The sequence below is a fragment of the Ranitomeya variabilis genome, chromosome 4 (assembly GCF_051348905.1).
Source record: "Ranitomeya variabilis isolate aRanVar5 chromosome 4, aRanVar5.hap1, whole genome shotgun sequence".
Taxonomy (NCBI): Eukaryota; Metazoa; Chordata; class Amphibia; order Anura; family Dendrobatidae; genus Ranitomeya; species Ranitomeya variabilis.
The window spans coordinates 608,103,094-608,125,414 of record NC_135235.1 but is presented as its reverse complement, the minus strand read 5'-3'; the positions used below and the strand labels follow the sequence as shown (position 1 = coordinate 608,125,414).

The following is a 22,321-nucleotide window of genomic DNA, read 5'->3' as shown; positions in this document are numbered from 1 at the left end:
ATGTGGAGAACTGGAGAATCTGGAACACTTACATTTAGGTACCGAGCATCCAATTCCACCTTCTGTTCTAGCTGTGTGAGCAGCTCGTTGTGAAAAGATTTCAGCTGGAAAAAGAACAAGTTTTATTCAGATCGTCAATCTGTCTGGAAAATAAAGTACTTAGACACCCCAGTGATCATGCATGATCGGTGGGACAGAATCAATTCCCCACTGCACCCCGACAGGGAAAATAAAGCATTACACACTGCCTAATTAATAGGTTTACCATTTAATGCCCAAAATCTTCTCTAATGGATGAGGGTCTGGAGGCAGAGACCCCCAAGCCACACCTATTAATCAGAATTTGAACAGCAAACGACACAAACCCTTTAAGGGGAACTTTTCATATTGACAGATGTTCATAGAAAGTGACGTTCCACCCTGGCACTGAAAAGTGACTGTACATTTGCCATCTATGGTCCCCCTATATCCTTCCTCCGTCGCGAAAAGCAGCATTTCAGTTGTCCTGAATATCTGAGGGCTGCAGCAGTGGCATGGTGAGCGCGGTGATAAGTCTGAACACGCGTCTACAGCGTTCCATTCCTCCATAACACTGGAAACACAGAGGGTCACTTTTCAGTGTCAAGGTGGAGGGTCTACTTCCTCTTTGGCCAACATATGGAGAAATTGAGAGGTGGGGGGACTATTAGATCCCAGATGAAAAGTTTGAGAATGTTTTTTCTTAACTGGACAACTCCTTTAAAAAGGGGATTACAACAACAGCACCGCCCATATAGGATATGACTAGTATTGGAGTTCAACTTTACTGAAGTGAACGGCGCAGAGCTGCAGTACTATACACAATCTGTAGACATGGAGGCGCTGTTTTTCTAATCCTGGACAACCCCTTTAAATTTTAAATTACTGGAAGTGTATTTGAAGTTGAAGACATTCTCATTCTTGTGCCTCAAGTAAGAAACTGCAAGGTCTTCTGAAAAAGTCTTTCGTACATGACCCATTACTTTGTGGCTTGTTGGTGCATGATTTGCAGATTATTACAGCTATTTCAGACACTGAAGCATTGCAAGACCTCTGATGAGATGGGTGACTGAGCTTGCCAACCGGTGACATGCAGGTTCTCCGCCGGAGGAGATTCTGGCAGTAAAGTGTAAGAGAGCAATAAGACGCCTTGACAGGTCTGCCCGGAAGGATAAAGCAGAAGTGAGACGGATGGATGTGAGGAACAGATGGATGCACACAAGGATGAGAGCGGGCACAGAGATAGGCAGGTGGAAGATGAGGACGGGCAGAGATCCGAGAGTCTATGCTAAACTGATGGGGCTAACAGAGGTATGGATACAGCAGAGATCTAGTTGTGGGCAACCCAAACCTGCCGTATAGGACAAGGGGTCATTGTAATGGCGGGTGACAAGAAAATGTGAATTTCAAGGTTGCGTTAACCCTATAAATCTTCAAGCACAATTGCAGCCAGTGATCGGATTTCTCCTGTGCTCATCACCCACCTTTGTAGGATGATGGTTGGTACTGCCTTCTAGGCACATGACTGAAGGTATTTTTCTTAAAGGGAATCTGTCAGCACTTCTTTTCTATGTAATCAGAGCAGCATAACAAGGGGCAGAGACCCCGATTCCAGTGATGTATCACTTACTGGGCTGCTTGGTGCAGTTTTGATGAAATCACCATTTTATTTTCTGTAGCTAGAGCAGTGCTATCAATGCCAAGCTGTGTATAACCACGCCCACATCACTGATTGTCAGCAGCCTGTCAATCAGTGGTGGAGGCGGGGTTACACAAATTAGCCCAGCTGTCATGCATGTGAAACACCTAGTCCTGCAAATTTAGCACAATTCCAAAAATTGTAGCAAAAAAATGCCACAATTACAACTCATGTAAATACCCCATATATATCTGAATAAACGCACATAAAATGCGCATAATTAACTTCCAACACCCATTAACTTTTTTGTGTGTGTTTTTTTGGTATAGTAAAAAGGGGTAAGCAGTGGAGGGGCTGGTTACAGCACATCTGTTTTTATTGACTAGTACATGTGCCTACTACCTGCCACTCATGCATATGGGCCAACAAATCTGTAGACGTGACCCACGGGCCCAGCTTGTCTCTGATGCAGATGTTTGTGGACTCCGATTAAACCCTATAACATTGCCATGGAGGTAATATCATGCCACTTTGTCACTTGGCCTTGGTGCAAAAGTACAAAATGAGTTAAATTAGGATCTAATCAGTGAGCTCCTTCTGACAGGCCTATAAGAAAGGTTCTAACATTTCTCGCTTTGTCTGAGCTCCTACCGTCACACTAAGCGACGCTGCAGCGATAGCGACAACGATGCCGATCGCTGCAGCGCCGCTGTTTGGTCGCTGGAGAGCTGTCACACAGACCGCTCTCCAGCGACCAACGATGCCGAGGTCCCCGGGTAACCAGGGTAAACATCGGGTTGCTAAGCGCAGGGCCGCGCTTAGTAACCCGATGTTTACCCTGGTTACCAGCGTAAAATGTAAAAAAAACAAACAGTACATACTTACATGCGTCCCCCGGCGTCCGCTTCCTGCAATGACTGAGCGCCGGCAGTAGCAGGGCACAGCGGTGACGTCACCGCTGTGCTGTGCTTTCACTTTCACTTTGCGGCGCTCAGTCAGTGTGGGAAGCGGACGCCGGGGGACGCATGTAAGTATGTACTGTTTGTTTTTTTTACATTTTACGCTGGTAACCAGGGTAAACATCGGGTTACTAAGCGCGGCCGTGCGCTTAGTAACCCGATGTTTACCCTGGTTACCAGTGTAAAATATCGCTGGTATCGTTGCTTTTGCTGTCAAACACAACGATACACGGCGATCGGACGACCAAATAAAGTTCTGAACTTTATTCAGCGACCAGCGACATCACAGCAGGATCCTGATCGCTGCTGCGTGGGCGTGTCAAACTAAATGATATCGCTAGCCAGGACGCTGCAACGTCACGGATCGCTAGCGATATCGTTTAGTGTGACGGTACCTTTAGCAGATTTATGACCACAACAAAGTTGAGTGTGGGGGAAACAAGCGCCTGTAAAAGCCAAACAGTGAGGACAATTTTGGTTTCACTAAATCTCTTGCAGAGGTGGAACAATCCTCTTAGATGAGGATCATACTTCTGTTGATAAGAAAGGCCCTAAATCTGTGCCTCTTGCAGTCAACAGGTCATAAAAAACAAAAGTATCCAAATTACCATAAGCTCTATGTCAGTAGATAAATTGACCACTTACCATTTCTTCTAACTGATTCTGGATCTGTCGGTGAACCTCTGCCATCTGGAAGAGGACGTCCCCTGATTCCACAAGCGGTCATTAATGGAAATAAAAAAAAAAAAAAAAACACAGGGGAACATGGAAAAAGGAGAGGGATTAGTGGCTGGTTTGTGACAGTCTGCCATGTTCATGCAGTAAAGAGGAATGAGGAGTCTAGGAAATTAACCAAAGGGGGATGGTAGGGATGAGTGGTCAGGCCTTGGTTAATTCTGGACTGGAGGAGGGAAATCGTTTTTTTGGCTGATGTGGTATTAGGGTAGAATGAGAAGAAGTGTTACTGAAGTTATTTCTAAGCAAAATGCTAAGTTTCAAAGCATGCAGATGAGGAGCAGGAAGCTTCAGATACCTACATGCTGCCTCTTCTGAACAGGTAATGCGATAAAAAGGGAACAAAAGACCAATGTGAGCATCAAAAGCTAGAATTCTCTGATCGTGTTCTTCCTTGTGGATGGTGGAACCGGCCGAGGCGCAACACCGGGGAGGTTCCTCCTGCACAAATCTACTAACGCTCTACACAGACGGTTATATACGACAGACTGAAAATACGGTCGTTACTAGATCTTACAAGGAAAGTGAAATTTTCAAGGGTTTTCAGCTCGGAAAAATATAAAAACATGACTTCGAGGAGCTTCAGTGTTGATAGGGCACCCTTTCCTGATTAAAGAGCCATATAAAACATGACAGTGATCACCCTACAAACGAGCAAAAGGTTCACTCATTGGTTGATTTTATTATATCTATGCCAAAATAAACTGATCTAATTAAAAATCACAATCATCGTCCTTGGCAGCACATCACCCTTGTATCGGCTAGTTAATGAGTGCAGATTGACTATACACAAGACGATCGGCACTTATTTGAACAGACCTACAAGTTATTATCTGTCGAAATACAGTATCACGTCATCATCACTTCAGCAGCACGTGTCCAGATTACACAGGGCGATGTGCTGCCGATAAAGATCTGTTTGCCAGGCCGAACCGAGCCAATCACCTGACGAATGAGTGTTTTGCTTGGTCTTCAGGTGATACAGTTCGCATGAATGGTTACTCGAGATAATCTTAAGGCGGCTCGGTCACCAATTCTCACCCATCTAGCCTCTTAAACGGGATATGCTTCCGATAATACTACGCTCTAAGAGGACAGAATGTCCATATTCGCAATCCCTGTTCCCATCAGTATTCGTTGGGTGAAGCAGGCCATTAAACAAGACCTGATTTACTTTTATGGCGTCGATGGTTAATGGCAGCGTTCAGTCCATTTGAGAATTTGCTGCCCAACAATCCATTTATATGACTCAGCTGACAGCAGAATTGCCACTGTAGTAATGGCAAGGCTAATAACAAGGTAAGCCCTCTACTATTGAAAAAAATAAATAAATAACGTTAGGCTAGACCCTAATCAAATGAGAAGTGGTGTCAAGCAAGGATGCACGTGTCCATAGACACTGACAGTGGTGCACTTTAGTCTAGAAGGGTTTGCTCACAAGTTGCACTTGTTTTTTTTTTTTTCTTGTTTTTTTTAAAGATGGTTATTGCCACAAGAAAAAAAAAAACGTTGCAATTACAATAACAGCACAGTGAAAGATTTCGGAAACCTTTTGTACGTGCTGTCCTTGCGGATTTGAACCTTCTAAGCGCTTTTTCAAGTCTACAGTATGTCAATTCAATCAGCACTTTTTAACCATTAAAATGACTGGGCGTGAGAAAAAAAAAAAAAAAACACGTAAAATCGCACATTTTGTTAAATCAGCGTTTACTGCCAAATCATTTTTTGGTTTAGAAAAATCTGCTGTAAATAATGTTCACAGCCTTACAGGATCATAAAATTATGAACTACATATCCACCTATCCTTTTCTATTATAACTCTCTTAATGGAGAGTGCCACTTTAAAGAGGACCTACCATCAACTCAAAATTGGCCAGTTTTTACTCTTATTTTATTACCACCATTCACCTGAGTATTTGTTTTCTTTTACTGTTGGCTAGGCACAAGATGGCTAAGCAAACTCCATATACATCAAAACATATGAGGCTTTTTATGGACTGCCAAGGAGGCGTGGCTCACAGGATTTTAAACAGGGGATGTGGTTCGCAGGATCCTCGGGGGCGTGTATTTTGGCTGCTCTGCATTTTTAACTTGTGAGAAACATTCCCTTGGTAAAGATAATAAAAATCCATGGATCCATGAGTTTCTATTACCTTCTTCACCAGAGATGAGTTTCTATTACCTTCTTCACCAGAGATTCATTACCCCATGAAATGATCAAAATAAACTTTGACAGTACCAGCCGTACTGGGATTTTTGTTCCAAGCTGCCAAATGTCCGATTCTGTACAGATACATTTTTAACAGTCCCAAAATGCAACAAAAGGACAGGGATTCTATAATTAGGAGGGATGGAGCGAGCATTCTACCTTTTCTACAGCAATTCTCCAGTTTGTCCTCATCAGAATAGTCTCTGGAGATAACGGACCTCAGTTGCATTATGTGGAATTATGACTTGTAGGGGTTTTGCAGGACTCGGACATTGAAGACATCGTATAGGTCGCCAATATCAGATTGTTCAGCACCACCATCATGCAGCGGACACCTGACCACTAGAAGTATGGCACCAGTACAGACTATGCACTTCCAGCGGCTGCGGCACCAGTTTATCTGTTGGGGTGGCGGGTGTCAGACACCCATCAATCTGACATTGATACCCTATCCTAAATATTTCAGTATTAGAAAATCCCTTTAAGCAATTCCCCAGTGGATTTACAAATTATCTTTGGATAACCATTTTTGCATAGCGGTACTTTATTTTGCATTGCCATGATGCACAAAAGGGTTAAATGACAAACTACTCCATTTGTACAGTATTTTTGGAGGCTATAAGAAAATTCATAAAGGGATATGATAAAGATGCGAACTGAACATCGAGCGATCCATTCCGCAGTCATTTACCTGTGCATTAACCCTCTGAAAAAGGTTCAACAACCAATATAGACCATGAATAGAAATATAATGCCGGAAAACCTGCGTCCTCCTGATCAGTGGTGCATAGTAAGGCAATCCTTACCGAGGATGAAAATAACTGCGCTTACAGGCCAATAATCCTATAATAGAACTTCCTATTTTATAGTACAGGGGTCTAGTAGGTGCAAAACCGAAGTTAAGTGGTGACCACAGACGGCTGATTAGTTTGTAAAGTTCTGCTATTCATCACAAACAACTGTACCGGCGATCGTGGACACCTCAGGTCAAGAACAACCAAACAGTGTCCCGGATTAAAAACACAGCCGTAAAAAAGTAATTTGTAAATTCTAAACTATTGTTTGACAGGTAGAACCAATAAAATGTTGCCTTATAAAGACAGGAGGTTTTGTTAAATGCTTATTTCCAAACTGGTCAATAGATGGGCCAAAAATGATATACCATTATATAGTAGATACTTTTATTTGATTTTTTGTTTTTTTTTTATTGCAGCAGCAGCATTACATGTGGCACAATGCTGTATGGAGCGTCTATGGGGCCATAAAGAACTGCATGGAGCATTATATGGGGCAATAACTGCATGGAGCATTATATGGGACATCTATGGGCCATAAAGAACTGCATAGAGCATTATATGGGGCATCTATGGGGCCATAACTGCATGGAGCATTATATGGGGCCATAACTGCATGGAGCATTATATGGGGCCATAACTGCATGGAGCATTATATGGGGCCATAACTGCATGGAGCATTATATGGGGCCCTAACTGCATGGAGCATTATATGGGGCCCTAACTGCATGGAGCATTATATGGGGCATCTATGGGGCCCTAACTGCATGGAGCATTATACTACGTGACTGGGCAATATACTACGTGACTGGGCAATATACTACGTGACTGGGCAATATACTACGTGACTGGGCAATATACTACGTGACTGGGCAATATACTACGTGACTGGGCAATATACTACGTGACTGGGCAATATACTACGTGACTGGGCAATATACTACGTGACTGGGCAATATACTACGTGACTGGGCAATATACTACGTGGACATGCATATTCTAGAATATCCGATGCGTTAGAATCGGGCCACCATCTAGTAATAGTTATAGTCTTGTACATAGGGGCAGTATTATAGTAGTTATATTCTTGTACATAGAGGCAGTATTATAGTAGTTGTATTCTTGTACATGGGGTCAGTATTATAATAGTTATATTCTTGTACATAGGAGCAGTATAAATCTCATCAACTGTGCTTGTAACCTAGAACACAGCGTTTTTTGGACAACAGGTGCGCTCCATCCAAAACGCTGCTATTCTGGATCGTGGACGTAGCCCAAGAAATACCTGTGGAAGAGAACTTGGGGACTTTTTTTAATGTAATGTAGGTCCACATGGAAATTATTGCACTTGAGATTCATTGCAGTACATAAAAATAAAAAGCAGTCTCCTGCCGTGCAGCAAACACCAGTAATGTATTGCGGAAGTTCCCTTGGGAATATCTCCTGTGTCACAGAACATAATTTCTCGTAATGTAAGAAATCTATAGGGAGCAGCGTTATTTAGAGCATCACATTAACAAGACCGCGGCCGGGCACCATACCGCTAATTAAATATGTAGAGGTTTTTGGCCAAATCCTCTGGTGATAAACAGGTCACACCTGCACAACAGGAAACAGGCTACATATGGGAGAATATCCAGGAGTCTCACCAGGGACAGGGGACTATGGTGGCATTGTGAATGACACTTCTCTGACAGGCAGTGTAAGTATACTTTGCTCTGCTTGGTGTGGGTCTCCCCAAATGAGATGCATAAGGGCCCTAATATTTGCAGGAGTGATGCACTAGCAACCCTAACTGTTCAAGTGTGCACTAGTAGACTACTGCAAGAAAATGGGCCTGGGGTCAGAGAAGATTATAAACCAGTGTGAACCACCAGCAGTTTGGTTCTAAACTGAGGATGTTAAAAAAAAAAAAACAAAAAAAAAAAACCACAACTCTAAAAACAATATAAAAAGAACCTGACATCAAGGTAACTTTTCCCATCTATACAAATGTAGCAAACCCCTCAGGAAACTTATGGCTCACACTAGATAACACCCCTTGATTCTTTCGCCCATTCTCCAGGACCTTCGGGGAGACATCTAGAAAAATGGGAGACCTACTGGAGGAATAGTCAAGTCTGAGAGCAGGTATACAGTACGAGGAAAGGCGCCAGCCTCCAGCCACAGAGAGACACGAGACAAGGCACCAGCTTCAACAGCCACAGAGACACGAGGCAAGGCGCCAGCCTCCAGCCACAGAGAGACACGAGACAAGGCACCAGCTTCAACAGCCACAGAGACACGAGGCAAGGCGCCAGCCTCCAGCCACAGAGAGACACGAGACAAGGCACCAGCTTCAACAGCCAGAGACACGAGGCAAGGCGCCAGCCTCCAGCCACAGAGAGACACGAGACAAGGCACCAGCTTCAACAGCCACAGAGACACGAGGCAAGGCGCCAGCCACAGAGAGACACGAGACAAGGCACCAGCTTCAACAGCCACAGAGACACGAGGCAAGGCGCCAGCCTCCAGCCACAGAGAGACATGAGACAAGGCGCCAGCTTCAACAGCCACAGAGACACGAGGCAAGGCGCAAGCCACAGAGACACGCGACAAGGCGCCAGCTTCAACAGCCACAGAGACACGAGGCAAGGCGCCAGCCACAGAGAGACACGAGACAAGGCACCAGCTTCAACAGCCACAGAGACACGAGGCAAGGCGCCAGCCTCCAGCCACAGAGAGACATGAGACAAGGCGCCAGCTTCAACAGCCACAGAGACACGAGGCAAGGCGCAAGCCACAGAGACACGCGACAAGGCGCCAGCTTCAACAGCCACAGAGACACGAGGCAAGGCGCCAGCCTCCAGCAACAGAGAGACATGAGACAAGGCGCCAGCTTCAACAGCCACAGAGACATGAGGCAAGGCGCCAGCCACAGAGATCGTGCCTGTGATCATCCACTAGTCTTGAAATAATTTTCACACTATGACTTGCTGTCAGGTCCATGGAGAAGATTGTGTTTAGACACAGCAGTTCATAGAAACAATCAGGACTGCATTTTAAAAGGGGAAGAGAGCTGTAATCTGAGAGAATAGGTACATTTTAGGCTACCACAAACTCCAAAAGACAATGCAGGCAGGTTGGAGTTAGAAGTGACTTGCACACAGTACAGGGTAAGCAGCTGAAGTCCAGTTGGAGGCAAAGTTCTGCTAAAGAAGAGCATCCTAATCTTGATCCTTTTAACAAGTCATGAAATATTGTAGTCTTCCCCTTTCTTAAATGAGAACAGGCCTATCATGTCACCAGAAAATCAAATCATACTTTTCAGAAATTAGGCCACTGGTTTCAGATTAATCCCATCAGCCATGGTTGCCGGAGCGGTTCTCAACACTTCTCCAGACATTGTTTGGATCTGCTACAGAACAGATTTTAATATGTATTAACCTTGTTTGGATGTGCGGAGCGGAGAGTTAATTTAATGTCAGAGAGGATGAAAAGTGCGAGTGATAGGGAGAGAGGTGTGACAGGAGCAGCACTAATTGCATTGCTCTCTATCACGGTAATCTGTTTCCCTGGAGGATGGAACAAGCTGTGCTCCAGAGTCAAGATGGATGATCCGAGAGGACCGGAGGGGGGGGAGGGACGCCGTCTCCAGGTACTAATCTTTTAATAAAGCACCAGTGATAACTCACTTACAAGCAGTCTCCATGGACATTGGCTTGTGTTACAATTCATTTTATAGCCATCTGGTCAGGGCAAAGTTAACAAGTTGTGTAACTTTGTAAATCCTTTTATTGAAAGGGGGTTTTCCGATGTTGAAAAACTCTCCCACGACTGCAGTCCTTTATTCACAACCCCAGGCGAGTCCAGTGCAGGGTCTCCGCTGCTGCTCCTGCTATGGTGTGCAGCGCTGACGTCACATCGATAGCACTGCCACCAATAATTCAGCTCCGTAGCTCTGCCAGAGCTGAAGGCACGGACCTCTGAGCCCACCAATTGGCAACAGTGCAGTTGACATTACACAGTGTCTGTAATTGTCTGCAGCACTGACGTCCACACTACACCAATCCTGGGGAGGATGAGTAAAGCGCACAGTATTTAAAACAAATAAAAAAAATGTAGCCGGGGACAGGTTTTATGAAACCAGAAAAATCCTTTAACTGGCACCGATTGAGTGCATAAAAGCATAAAATTTGCTTCTTTTAATACGCAATCCAGCACCCTTATCTGTAATCAGCATGTGTATCAAAATGATTGACACCATGTTGGAACAAAACAGCCCCTATTAATAGTCAGGTGGTATCCATTGTACAGGTCTGATTGAGTGCTGCAGCTTTCAAAAGAAATCACACCTACAGCATGAACACAGCCTAAAACCTCAGCTGAACGAATGCCCACAGATAACAGGTCGGATGCACAGCAGCAAACCACTGGGAGGAACTGTGCCCTGAGCCCTTCAGCCACACAGAAGTGCGCAATGCGCCCTGATCAGATCTGATGACACTTGAGCACACCAAGGTGCACACGTTAAGTATTTGATGCAGAGATATATATATATATATATATAGCATTCCTAGGCAAGAAATCGGCTGCATAAAGAAAAGTGTTGCTTTTTTTGCTGCGTTATCCTATCTGAATGGGAGAAAAAGCTGTAAAAACAATAATTTACATGCTGCTGAAAAAAAAAAACCTGTACAGGAGATTTCAGATGTGTCAATCACTTTGCTGGTACTGTAAAATGTGGGGGGTTTGCAGCAAAAACGCACGATAACCAACAAAAAAAGCAACATGTGATCAATACCCCAATGGTGTAATTTTTTATAGAGTGTTTTATATTGCCAAAAACAAAGAAAATCCAGCTAACACTGCAGGCGCACGGATCACACAACCTGTGTGTAGCCTTACTGAAGAGCAGAGGAAGTCCAGCTCCCACGATCCGGTAACCAATAGGAGTTACTGCAAATTCCTCGAAGGTGCAACACAAAACAAGACAAAAAAACTGCAGGGCTTTTAGGATCAATAGAATTTTTTTTCCCCCCACTTTTCAGCCAGTAACAGAGTGTTCAAGAATGAAAAAAAAACAAAACAAAACACACAGGGACTGACCCAGACTTGCAGGGGAGAATTGCAGAGAATAGACAGCTACAGTACATGTCACAAATAAAAGAACAATGTTTGTAATGCAATTTGTTTTTTAGGCAAGGTGTTTTTTGGCCCGGTTGAGGGGTCTGTATCCTTATCATTTCCTTAGTGATTGTATTTTTACACTGATCAGGTCCAGAAGGTTATAGTGGCATCAACAACAGCCTTTATGTTTTGTCTGATCTCAATACGTGGGAAAGTTCTTATCGGTCTCAAAACATTTGTTGTTTTCCCACGTGTGAATGTACTCCTGAGATCTGAGCATGCTTCTACTCATCTCAGTTTTCTTCTCAGACCGTCCGTCATTTCATGTGCTCAGTTGGAGCAGGACAATATTGAAAAGTTGTGATCAAGGCTACAGGAGTATTGTGTCCAATTGCTCCAATCTCCTAAACTGATACATTGTAGTAAACAGAGGGCCATCTAGAATTGATAAAGTTCTAGTAAACCTTCAGTGAAAGGTCTTTGTTACAGGAATGTTCCTATTCACACACAGCCAGCACAGAATTTAAAAATAAACAGCAAAAAACATGACACTTCTGCAGAAATTTTTTTTTTTTTTTTGGATGGAAGGCCCCCATCTTAAATGGGTCATTTTTAATCAAGCGACAGGAGATTTTGCATTCACAAGTGCATTTGTGGGACTGTGACCCCTGAATTCCCTAGTGCCATGTACAGCACCTATGCTAAAATTATAAAATTGTATACATTGTTGTCTTCCTATTTCCACAAGAAATTAAACTTTTTTTTTTTTTTCGGGGTGGGGCGGGGGGTAGGGAGAATTTACATGGGCCGAATCACCCAAAAAGACAAGCCTTCCAACTAGGCCAAAGCCATAAAGTTAGTCCAGGCCTGTTACCTGACCACAGAAAAAAGAGTCAAAAGTAAAATAGAGTAAATGGAAGGAGGGTTTGAGTGACAGGGATGAAGAGAAGAAAAAAAGTTTTATAAATTTTTATGTGTGGGTGTCTAGCTGGAACCTATTCCCCCCCAATTTCAAAATGTTATCTTTAAATGGGTTCTACTACTTGTTACAAAGATCCTTGATCAGTTTCTTTCTGCTGGATCTTCCAATTTACAGTGATCTGTAAAACCTGGCAGTAAGTGTTCAATTTTTCTGCAGTGCCTCCACAGGCGACATTGTGTATTACAGGGTCCATTCAAATCAATAGGGTTTCTGTGTAATCCAGGACAGGATAGGTTCTCCAAAAGAGAAAGATGCTCATATGCCTGAAGCATGGGGGAGGTGGGAAGTTTTTAAGAACATCCCTGTCAAAATAAAATGGCAGTAAAGAAATAAAATAGAGACCTGTATTGAGAAAGTGAGTGGAGACGTTTGCGTATAGACAGGACCAGCATTATGATAAATTATGGCCATAATATTGCCTTCTCAGCTAATTGCAACATCTTGACCCCTCAAACTAATCATCATGAATTCTGAATAGGCAGCACACAAACATTCCGATTTTTCACCTGCTACTGTCAGAATAATGTTGCTCTGCAGACAAGACTCAAACTGTGAGTGCTCATCTCTGCATAAAAAACACCAGATTTTCATGGGGAGTCAGTAACGACTAGACAATTATAACCAAGAATGTTTAGCTCTGCAGGTAGAAATGGGTTGTGAAGGTTATATCAGAACATGCACGGAAACTGCTATAAAGATGCATTTACTTTTGCTCATATTTCAGTTGAAAAGAAATTTCAGCTGCAAACAAGAAAAAACAGTACATTAAAAAGTAAAAAGCTAAGCTGACAATTTTTCCCCATATCACCTCTTACTCTACTAATCTGAATGACATCAAACCAACAGGTAAGAAATGTGAAATTGAAAACAACTCTAGCCTAATGAGTTAATAGCTTCTGCCCTCAGCCTGCACTGGTGGTAAAAAGGTGCGCAGTGTTGTGGAGAGAATTGAGCCAGTGTGGTCCAGGGAGTCTTCAGTGTCTCACTGTGGTATGTGGAATCACCATATTTACCGCTAATTGTTCAGATAAAAGATAGTGCAGCCAACTTGGCATTCACAATAGTTCTCACAACTCGAACTGTAAAGGGATGGCGTGCTTCAAACCCAAAAAAGCCATCCCCTTTTTAAAACTAGGGCTTTTTATGCAATACATCATTTTGCAGTTGTTGGAAATACATGTGTTTTTTCATACAAGTTATAGGGCAGATAAGTCAAGATTTGGGCAAACTAGGGGCAGATCTTTGGCCCATTATTGTTCCCAATTAATTTTTTTTCTGGCATGACTTGGGATCACACGATGTGATGGAATACATCACAGTAAATAAAAATCAAATGTATTATACATTTATGTAAGCAAAGGTATGCTGTGAAAGCCTCATGAGTAGACTAGAGTAGGTTAGTATCTTTTACAGTCTTATGACAAAGTCAGGCCAACGTGTAGACCAATTGGCAGGCAATGATCTCTCAGCTACACACCTATGCATCTTTTCAGAGTTTTAGCCTGGTTAAAAATTTATGAAAAGAAGGCTGCAATTTGGGCAAAACAGGGGCACAATATGAGCCCATTACAGCGCCCAATTAAACAATTTCTCACATGTCTATCAGAATCACACCCCGTGATGCACCTGCTTTAGATTGAGGGGCTTATTAGTAAATCCCAGCATGGTCACTGCCAAAAAGCATATTGGCGTTAAGGGGCTAAAAGAGAAGTCAATAACACACCAATAGAATGAACTTCTGAGCTTACTATTGTACAGTAAAGCTCAGAGGCTCCCTCTAGTGGTGGCTGCATCTTTGCCCATACAGTAGATTTGGAGCTCTGTATCAGAAAAGCAAAGTTCCATCTGCTATAAACTTAATGTCAATTTCCAACCTTTTTAGATTACGCAACATTGTATTTAATGGTGGACTGTCATTTTTAGCTTGTTACCCTTCTTACAGGTCTTCTGTACAATAGAAGGGTTTGGGTTTTTTCACCTTTGAGTCGATTGACATTCATGACGACACGAGAAACTGTAGGGATGGCGTCCAAATAAAAGTATGCATAATGCACAGGTTCTGAATTACATTTATGCACACACAGACTCTAGATTATCTGCGAAATCGATTGTTCAATCATTGAGAGAGACTTTGGAGGGCCCTGGAGCAAACATGGGGATAGAATAGCTGCTGGCTTATATGAGAGGAACATAGAGGAGGGTTTAACTTCACAACCAGGAGTCCATATCAGATTGCTATTCGGTTGGTTGGGATTCATCTGTCAAGTTATCCATCGCTGTGCTATTTGGAAAGCATAGACAGTTTGTAGAGTCAGCGGTGTGTGAAGCGTATAAATTGTTCGGGAGAACTGTAGGAAAATGACTTGTAAAATATATCAACTTCCATGCAGAAAAACCAAGCTCAGACAGCTACAGAATAAAATTATACTTCGGTGGCTTCACTCAGCCACCACTAGGGGGAGCTCAGGGGCTGACTGTACACGGCTTAATATTCTGTATGCACTAAACTGCCAGAATCTTATCGGACATATCATATTATTAAAGCATTGTATTATTCATGTAAAAAATATCAGAGCAACATTGCATTGTGCAGTTCCTCCGTTATTTCTCTTGGAATGGTATGAATAAACTGATAAATGGGTGTTAACAGTTTATATGGGGGACCCTGCACAGTCGCAGCCTGTTCAGTCAGTCTAGAATCAGACTGTGCCGGGACAACCCCAACTAGTAGCACCCAGTTGACCATTTATAAACTTCCACGAGGAATAAGAGGAAAAGCACATTGTTAAATTGGGAGAAAGGTTTTATTCTTCCATTGTGAATTTGTGACTGATCCTTTTTAATTGTTCTATCAGTCAGGGTTCGTGCACATGACCGTAAATCTGACAAGTGCCATCCCTGGTTTTGACTGATCGCATTCTTAGGCTATGTGCACACGTTGCACATTTGGGTGCAGAATTTTCTGCACAAAATCCGCATCTCCTGGCAGAAAACGCAGGTGAGGATTTGATGCGGGGTTTTTTAATGCGGATTTTGTGTGTTTTTGTTGCGGAATTTCTGCATTTTTTACCCTTGCGGATTTCTATAATGGAAGGGGTCAGAAACGCTGCAGTTCCACACGAGAAGTAGCATGATACTTCGTTTGATACGCAGCGGTTTTCATGCAGATCTTTCCGCACCATTAGCACAGCTTTTTTTTTCTATTGATTTACATTGTACTGTAAATCATTTTGCAGAACTGCAGCGTTTCTGCGCGGAAAAATCCGCATCGTGTGCACACAGCCTAACTCGAGGTAGTCTATGGAGCTGTTCACATGTCCGTCCGGACTTTTCTCGGACTGTCCAAGAGAAAGAAAAAAAAATAAAAAAATTTCATGGACTGACATAATAGAGAAGGTGGAGAAACGTTTGGGTTTTCTTTTTTTTTAATCTTTTGACCTTCGAGAAAATCAGATCCCACTCTGATCAAAATGTGATCAGCATAAGACCATTTTTCTCAGATGGAAAGAAAACCACCATGTGACCCTAGCCATACTCACCTATTTTGACCACTCATCTTCTAGCAATCTCAAAATAATCTTTTCTTAGAATTTTGCGTTGTAACATTCCTCTGATATTCCTCCTAGAAATGTTTTACATACAGTGGGGCAAAAAAGTATTTAGTCATTCAGCAATAGTGCAAGTTCCACCACTTAAAAAGATGAGAGGCGTCTGTAATTTACATCATAGTTAGACCTCAACTATGGGAGACAAACTGAGAAAAAAAAATCCAGAAAATCACATTGTCTGTTTTTTTATCATTTTATTTGCATATTATGGTGGAAAATAAGTATTTGGTCAGAAACAAAATTTCATCTCAATACTTTGTAATATATCCTTTGTTGGCAATGACAGAGGTCAAACGTTTTCTGTAAGTCTTCACAAGGTTGCCACACACTGTTGTTGGTATGTTGGCCCATTCCTCCATGCAGATCTCCTCTAGAGCAGTGATGTTTTTGGCTTTTCGCTTGGCAACACGGACTTTCAACTCCCTCCAAAGGTTTTCTATAGGGTTGAGATCTGGAGACTGGCTAGGCCACTCCAGGACCTTGAAATGCTTCTTACGAAGCCACTCCTTCATTGCCCTGGCGGTGTGCTTTTGATCATTGTCATGTTGAAAGACCCAGCCACGTTTCATCTTCAATGCCCTTGCTGATGGAAGGAGGTTTGCACTCAAAATCTCACGATTCATGGCCCCATTCATTCTTTCATGTACCCGGATCAGTCGTCCTGGCCCCTTTGCAGAGAAACAGCACCAAAGCATGATGTTTCCACCACCATGCTTTACAGTAGGTATGGTGTTTGATGGATGCAACTCAGTATTCTTTTTCCTCCAAACACGACAAGTTGTGTTTCTACCAAACAGTTCCAGTTTGGTTTCATCAGACCATAGGACATTCTCCCAAAACTCCTCTGGATCATCCAAATGCTCTCTAGCAAACTTCAGACGGGCCCGGACATGTACTGGCTTAAGCAGTGGGACACGTCTGGCACTGCAGGATCTGAGTCCATGGTGGCGTAGTGTGTTACTTATGGTAGGCCTTGTTACATTGGTCCCAGCTCTCTGCAGTTCATTCACTAGGTCCCCCCGCGTGGTTCTGGGATTTTTGCTTACCGTTCTTGTGATCATTCTGACCCCACGGGGTGGGATTTTGCGTGGAGCCCCAGATCGAGGGAGATTATCAGTGGTCTTGAATGTCTTCCATTTTCTAATTATTGCTCCCACTGTTGATTTCTTCACTCCAAGCTGGTTGGCTATTGCAGATTCAGTCTTCCCAGCCTTGTGCAGGGCTACAATTTTGTTTCTGGTGTCCTTTGACAGCTCTTTGGTCTTCACCATAGTGGAGTTTGGAGTCAGACTGTTTGAGGGTGTGCACAGGTGTCTTTTTATACTGATAACAAGTTTAAACAGGTGCCATTACTACAGGTAATGAGTGGAGGAAAGAGGAGACTCTTAAAGAAGAAGTTACAGGTCTGTGAGAGCCAGAAATCTTGATTGTTTGTTTCTGACCAAATACTTATTTTCCACCATAATATGCAAATAAAATGATAAAAAAACAGACAATGTGATTTTCTGGATTTTTTTTTCTCAGTTTGTCTCCCATAGTTGAGGTCTAACTATGATGTTAATTACAGACGCCTCTCATCTTTTTAAGTGGTGGAACTTGCACTATTGCTGACTGACTAAATACTTTTTTGCCCCACTGTATATATAAAAAAATAAAAACCAATGGGAATAGTAACACCCAGTTTTCAATTTATGCATTTTCCAGTGAAATAAAGGCACAACAAAACGGAGTTCTAAGAAATGCTCCAGAATGGTTACTTTTAGGGAACACAAATATTTACTAAAATGGACATGTCGGGAAAGCTGAATTGTCCTCCATCCCAATGTTAAAAAAAATTGCAAAACATAAAAGTAACAATAACAAAAAAAATGCTGACTAATTTAGAAGTGTCAAAATAAAGCAACAACTTCAAGGGTGCCAAACACTTACAGCCATGACTGATTGCTGTTGATTCCTTAGTGTGTGTAACCAAATATTAAGTTGAGGGTGCCAACAATTGTCTGGCCTATTTTTAGGAGCTTTGTGTGAAATGATGTCCAATTTGTCTTTTTTCCTGTTTACACACACGCTTCTCACACAATTAGAATATCATCAAAAAGTTAAATTTCAGTTCTGCATTACAAAAAGTGAAACTGCTTATACAGAGGCACTACAAACAGAGTGATCTATTTCAAGTGCTTATTTTTGCCCAAGGGAACCTGTCACCGGTTTTGGCCGATATAAGATACGACCATCACCTTTCAGGGCCAATGTACAGCATTCTATAATACTGTATATCGTCCCCAGCCCGACCATTAGAGAAGAAAAAATACTTATACTCACCTGTGGGGTGGTCCAACACCTCCCATCTGCTTGAGATGCCGCGGCGCTGCATCATGCACACAGTCTCCTCGGCACCACGCTCCTGTGCAGGCGTACTTATCTGATCTGTTGAGGGCAGAGCAAAGTACTGCAGTGCACAGGATCTGGGCCTCTCTGACCTTTTCCGGCACCTGTGCGCTGCAGTACTTTGCTCTGCCCTCAACAGAGCAGATAAGTAAATCTGCGCCGGAGCACGATGCTGAGAAGACTGTAGATGATGCAGCCATGCGTCATCCACATGAAGCAAGCAGGAGGGCGGCGACCATAAGGAGACGAGAGGCGCCGGACCAAGAAGAGCGACACCCCTCGGACCGGTGCCGCCCTACAGGTGGGTATAATAAAAGTTTTTTTATTCTCTTGCAGGTCGGGTTGGGGGCAGATACACAGCATTATAGAAAGCTGTATAACAGCCTTGAAAGGTGATGGCTGTAACCTGGTGACAGGTTCACTTTGATGTTCATTACGGCTTACAGCCAATGAAAACCCAAGAGTCATTATCTGAGCAAATTTGAAAAAAAAAAAAAACACACCTGCAAAGGCTTCCTAAGTGTTTAAAAAGGTCCATTAGTCTGTTTCAGTAGGCTCCACAATCATGGAGAAGACTGATGACTTGATAGATGTCCAGAAGGCAGTCATTGACACTCCAAAAGGAGGGTAGGTCACAAAAGGTCATTGCTAAAGAAGCTGTCTGTTCACAGAGTGCTGTATCCAAGCATATTAATGGAAAGTTGAGTGGAAGGAAAAAGTGTGGTAGAAAAAGGCGCACAAGCAACCGGGATAACCGCAGCCTTGAAAGGATTGTTAAGAAAAGGCCATTCAAAAATGTGGAGGAGATTCACGAGGAGTGGACTGCTGCTGGGGTCATTGCTTCAAGTGCCACCACACACTGAAGTTTCCAGGACATGGGCTACAAGTGACGCATTCCTTGTGTCAAGCCACTCATGACTAGACATGAGCGAATATGTTCAGCTACCTTCTTATTTGGCAAGCTATAGCGCTTACTGAAGAAGTTGCAGCGGGAACCCGGATGCCTGGATTGCTCCCGATAATCAGGTGTCCGTTGCCACAGCTGCATGTGATGCGGCTGTGTGACAATCACAACACATGCATTGAGAGCCTGTATGTTGTGACTGTATCCAAGAAATATATGTCAGGCCGCACCCTAAAACAACATTGTCTCTATGGACATAAGGGCGCATGTCCTCACCAGGGGGTCCATCCCAGACAGAAAATCCCAATACAAATGAAGAGAAGGACAGCGCCACACCAGGAAGTGAAGAAAAGCAGCTCACATTTTATTCTGCCTCCTGCCACAGGAGGCAAAATAAAATGTGAGCTGCTTTTCTTCACTTCCTGGTGTGGCGCTGTCCTTCTCTTCATTTGTATTTGTATGTTGTGACTGTCACTCGGCCACGACACATGCGCTCAAAGCATCCGGGTTCCCGCTGCAGTTTCTTCGGTAAGCGCTATAGCTTGCCGAATAAGGAAGGAGCCAAACATATTCGCTCATCTGTACGCATGACCAATAGACAAAGCCAGAAGTGCCTTACCTGGGCCAAAGAGAAAAAGAACTGGGCTGTAGCTCAGTGGTCCAAGGTGTTTTCAGATGACAGTAAATTTTGCATTTCATTTGGAAATCAAGGTCCCAGAGTCTGGAGGAAGAGTGGAGAGGCCACAAGCCAAGCTGCTTGAGGTCTAGTGTGAAGTTTCCACAATCAGTGATGGTTTGGGGAGCCATGTCATCTGCTGGTGTAGGTCCACTGTGTTTTATCAAGACCAAAGTCAGGGCAGCCATCTACCAGAAAGTTTTAGAGCACTTCATGCTTCCCTCTGCCGAGAAGCTTTTTGGAGATGGAAATGTAATTCTCCAGCAGGACCTGTCCACACTGCCAAAAGTACCAATACCTGGTTTAAAAACAGTATCACTGTGCCTGATTGGCCAACAAACTCGCCTGACCTTAACCCCATAGGTATTGTCAAAAGGAAGATGAGAGACACCAGACCCCACACTACAGACAAGCTGAAGGCTGCTATCAAAGCATCCTGGGTTTCCGTAACACCTCAGTAGTGCCACAGACTGATCGCCTCCATGCCACACTGCATCGATACACTAATTGATGCAAAAGGAGCCTCGACCAAGAACTGAGTGCATTTGCTGAACATGCATTTCAGTAGGCCAACATTTTGGATCTTAAAATCTTTTTCCAAGCTGGTGTTATAAAGTATTCTAATTTACTGATATAATGATATTTGGGTTTTCATTGGCTGTAAGCCATAATCATTAACAAAAAAAACACATGAAATAGATCACTGTTCGTAATGACTCTGAGTTCCACTTTTTGTATTGATCAAAATAATATTATATATATATATATATATATATATATATATATATATATATATATATATATGCAACATGGAAGAAGATGATACACGGTCAGACAAAATATCTTACAAGGAATATATAAACTTTATTGAAGTTTGTTTAAAACAAATGCATGGAAGGTGATACAAACAATGGCGCCACAGCGGAAGACGCTGCAGTAATGAACAGGGGGCGCGTGCACAGGATTACCAGTCCACAGAGATACCATAATCAAATGCTCATACATACAAAAGCAAACTCCAGAAAAAAAATAAATAAACACAATATTTGTAAATTAACCTAAAAAATAAACAAAACAAACTAAATATAGCTATACATGGAATAATCCATATAAGGTAGGAAACCAAGCTGCTGGCAGTAATCAGAAGAAATCACCACAGGCCGTAGTCATAGGACCGCTACTAAATTGACAGTGCACTATATAGAAATCCACATTAAGTATATGACTAACGGTCTGCAACATGAAAAAAATGGATGAACCGCCGCAAAATAGTACCCACCGCGTTCCACTTTTTGTATTGATCAAATTATATATATATACACACACACACACACACGTAAGGGGTTTGTATAAGGACTATAGGGTATTTTTGGGCCGGCACCCATAAGGAAAAAAATAAATAAATGCAGATTTCACATGTGAGAGTATGGCCTAAAACGAAATCTGTTCACACACCAGATTAACAAGGCATTTCACAGAAATCCATCCAGATGGTTACATAAAAAGTGCCGCCCTGTGGTGCTACGGCCGATCTAATCCCTCAGAGGACCGTCCACTACATACAGGAGGCCTATGTGTACGTTAGCAGGAGTGCGATGTTCTATAACGCCGCCAATGTGTAAAACGTACTATTTTTATGCATTTCAGATTTAGAAGTGAGAACGTCTTGGCCATAATTAAAAGTTTAGAATTTAAGAGAAAAGGAGAGATTAGATAAAGTGATGCGTTACAAGCAGGTGCAGATACACACAGGAAAGTGTAGTGCAGAAGGTCAGTCATGTTTTGTATCAATATCCGGTTGCAAGGTGTTACACAGCATTAATGTTGAAAAAAATAATGTAAAGGGTTTGTATAAGGACTGAGAACACCTTGAAATATTCTAAAGTAAAGCAAAAAAGTAACTCAGAATCTGATGTGACAAGTCATCTGTTATCTGGGCTTCTGGTGCCCCACCGTTCTGTGTACTTCCCCCACAGCTGATCACGTGATGCCCATCCTTGTGACTACTGCAGCCAATCGGTGATTAGCTGCAGAGGTCACATGGCAAGCTGCCAGGAAGAGAGACTTCGTATTCCATCATTTGTGGGGTAGACAACATTGGAGGTGCAGGAAGCACTGGAACTGAAGCGCAGGGGAATCTGGAAAGGGACCATCATTTCTCATTCTTATAGTTTGAGCAGTTTCCAGAGTTTTTACAGCTAGACAATCCCTTTAATTAAAAGAAATAAAAAAACACTAGAGGGAGCTTATAAGTAATCCATCGTCTCCATGTCCATGCACGTGGCGTGCAGAGGTCTTGG

General features: G+C 42.8%; 1 protein-coding gene across 8 annotated transcripts in view; it reads right to left on the bottom strand.

Moving 5' to 3' along the window:
- BAIAP2 (BAR/IMD domain containing adaptor protein 2) overlaps positions 1-22,321 on the bottom strand; it is a 145,242-nt gene that overhangs the window by 47,706 nt on the left and 75,215 nt on the right. For all 8 annotated transcript variants that reach the window (XM_077253344.1, XM_077253342.1, XM_077253340.1 and 5 more), the window contains exons 4-5: positions 3,262-3,323; positions 33-104 (exon numbers count right to left, since the gene is read on the bottom strand). In XM_077253344.1, the coding sequence (XP_077109459.1) occupies positions 33-104; positions 3,262-3,323 (134 nt within the window). The remainder of the gene's footprint in view (positions 1-32; positions 105-3,261; positions 3,324-22,321) is intronic.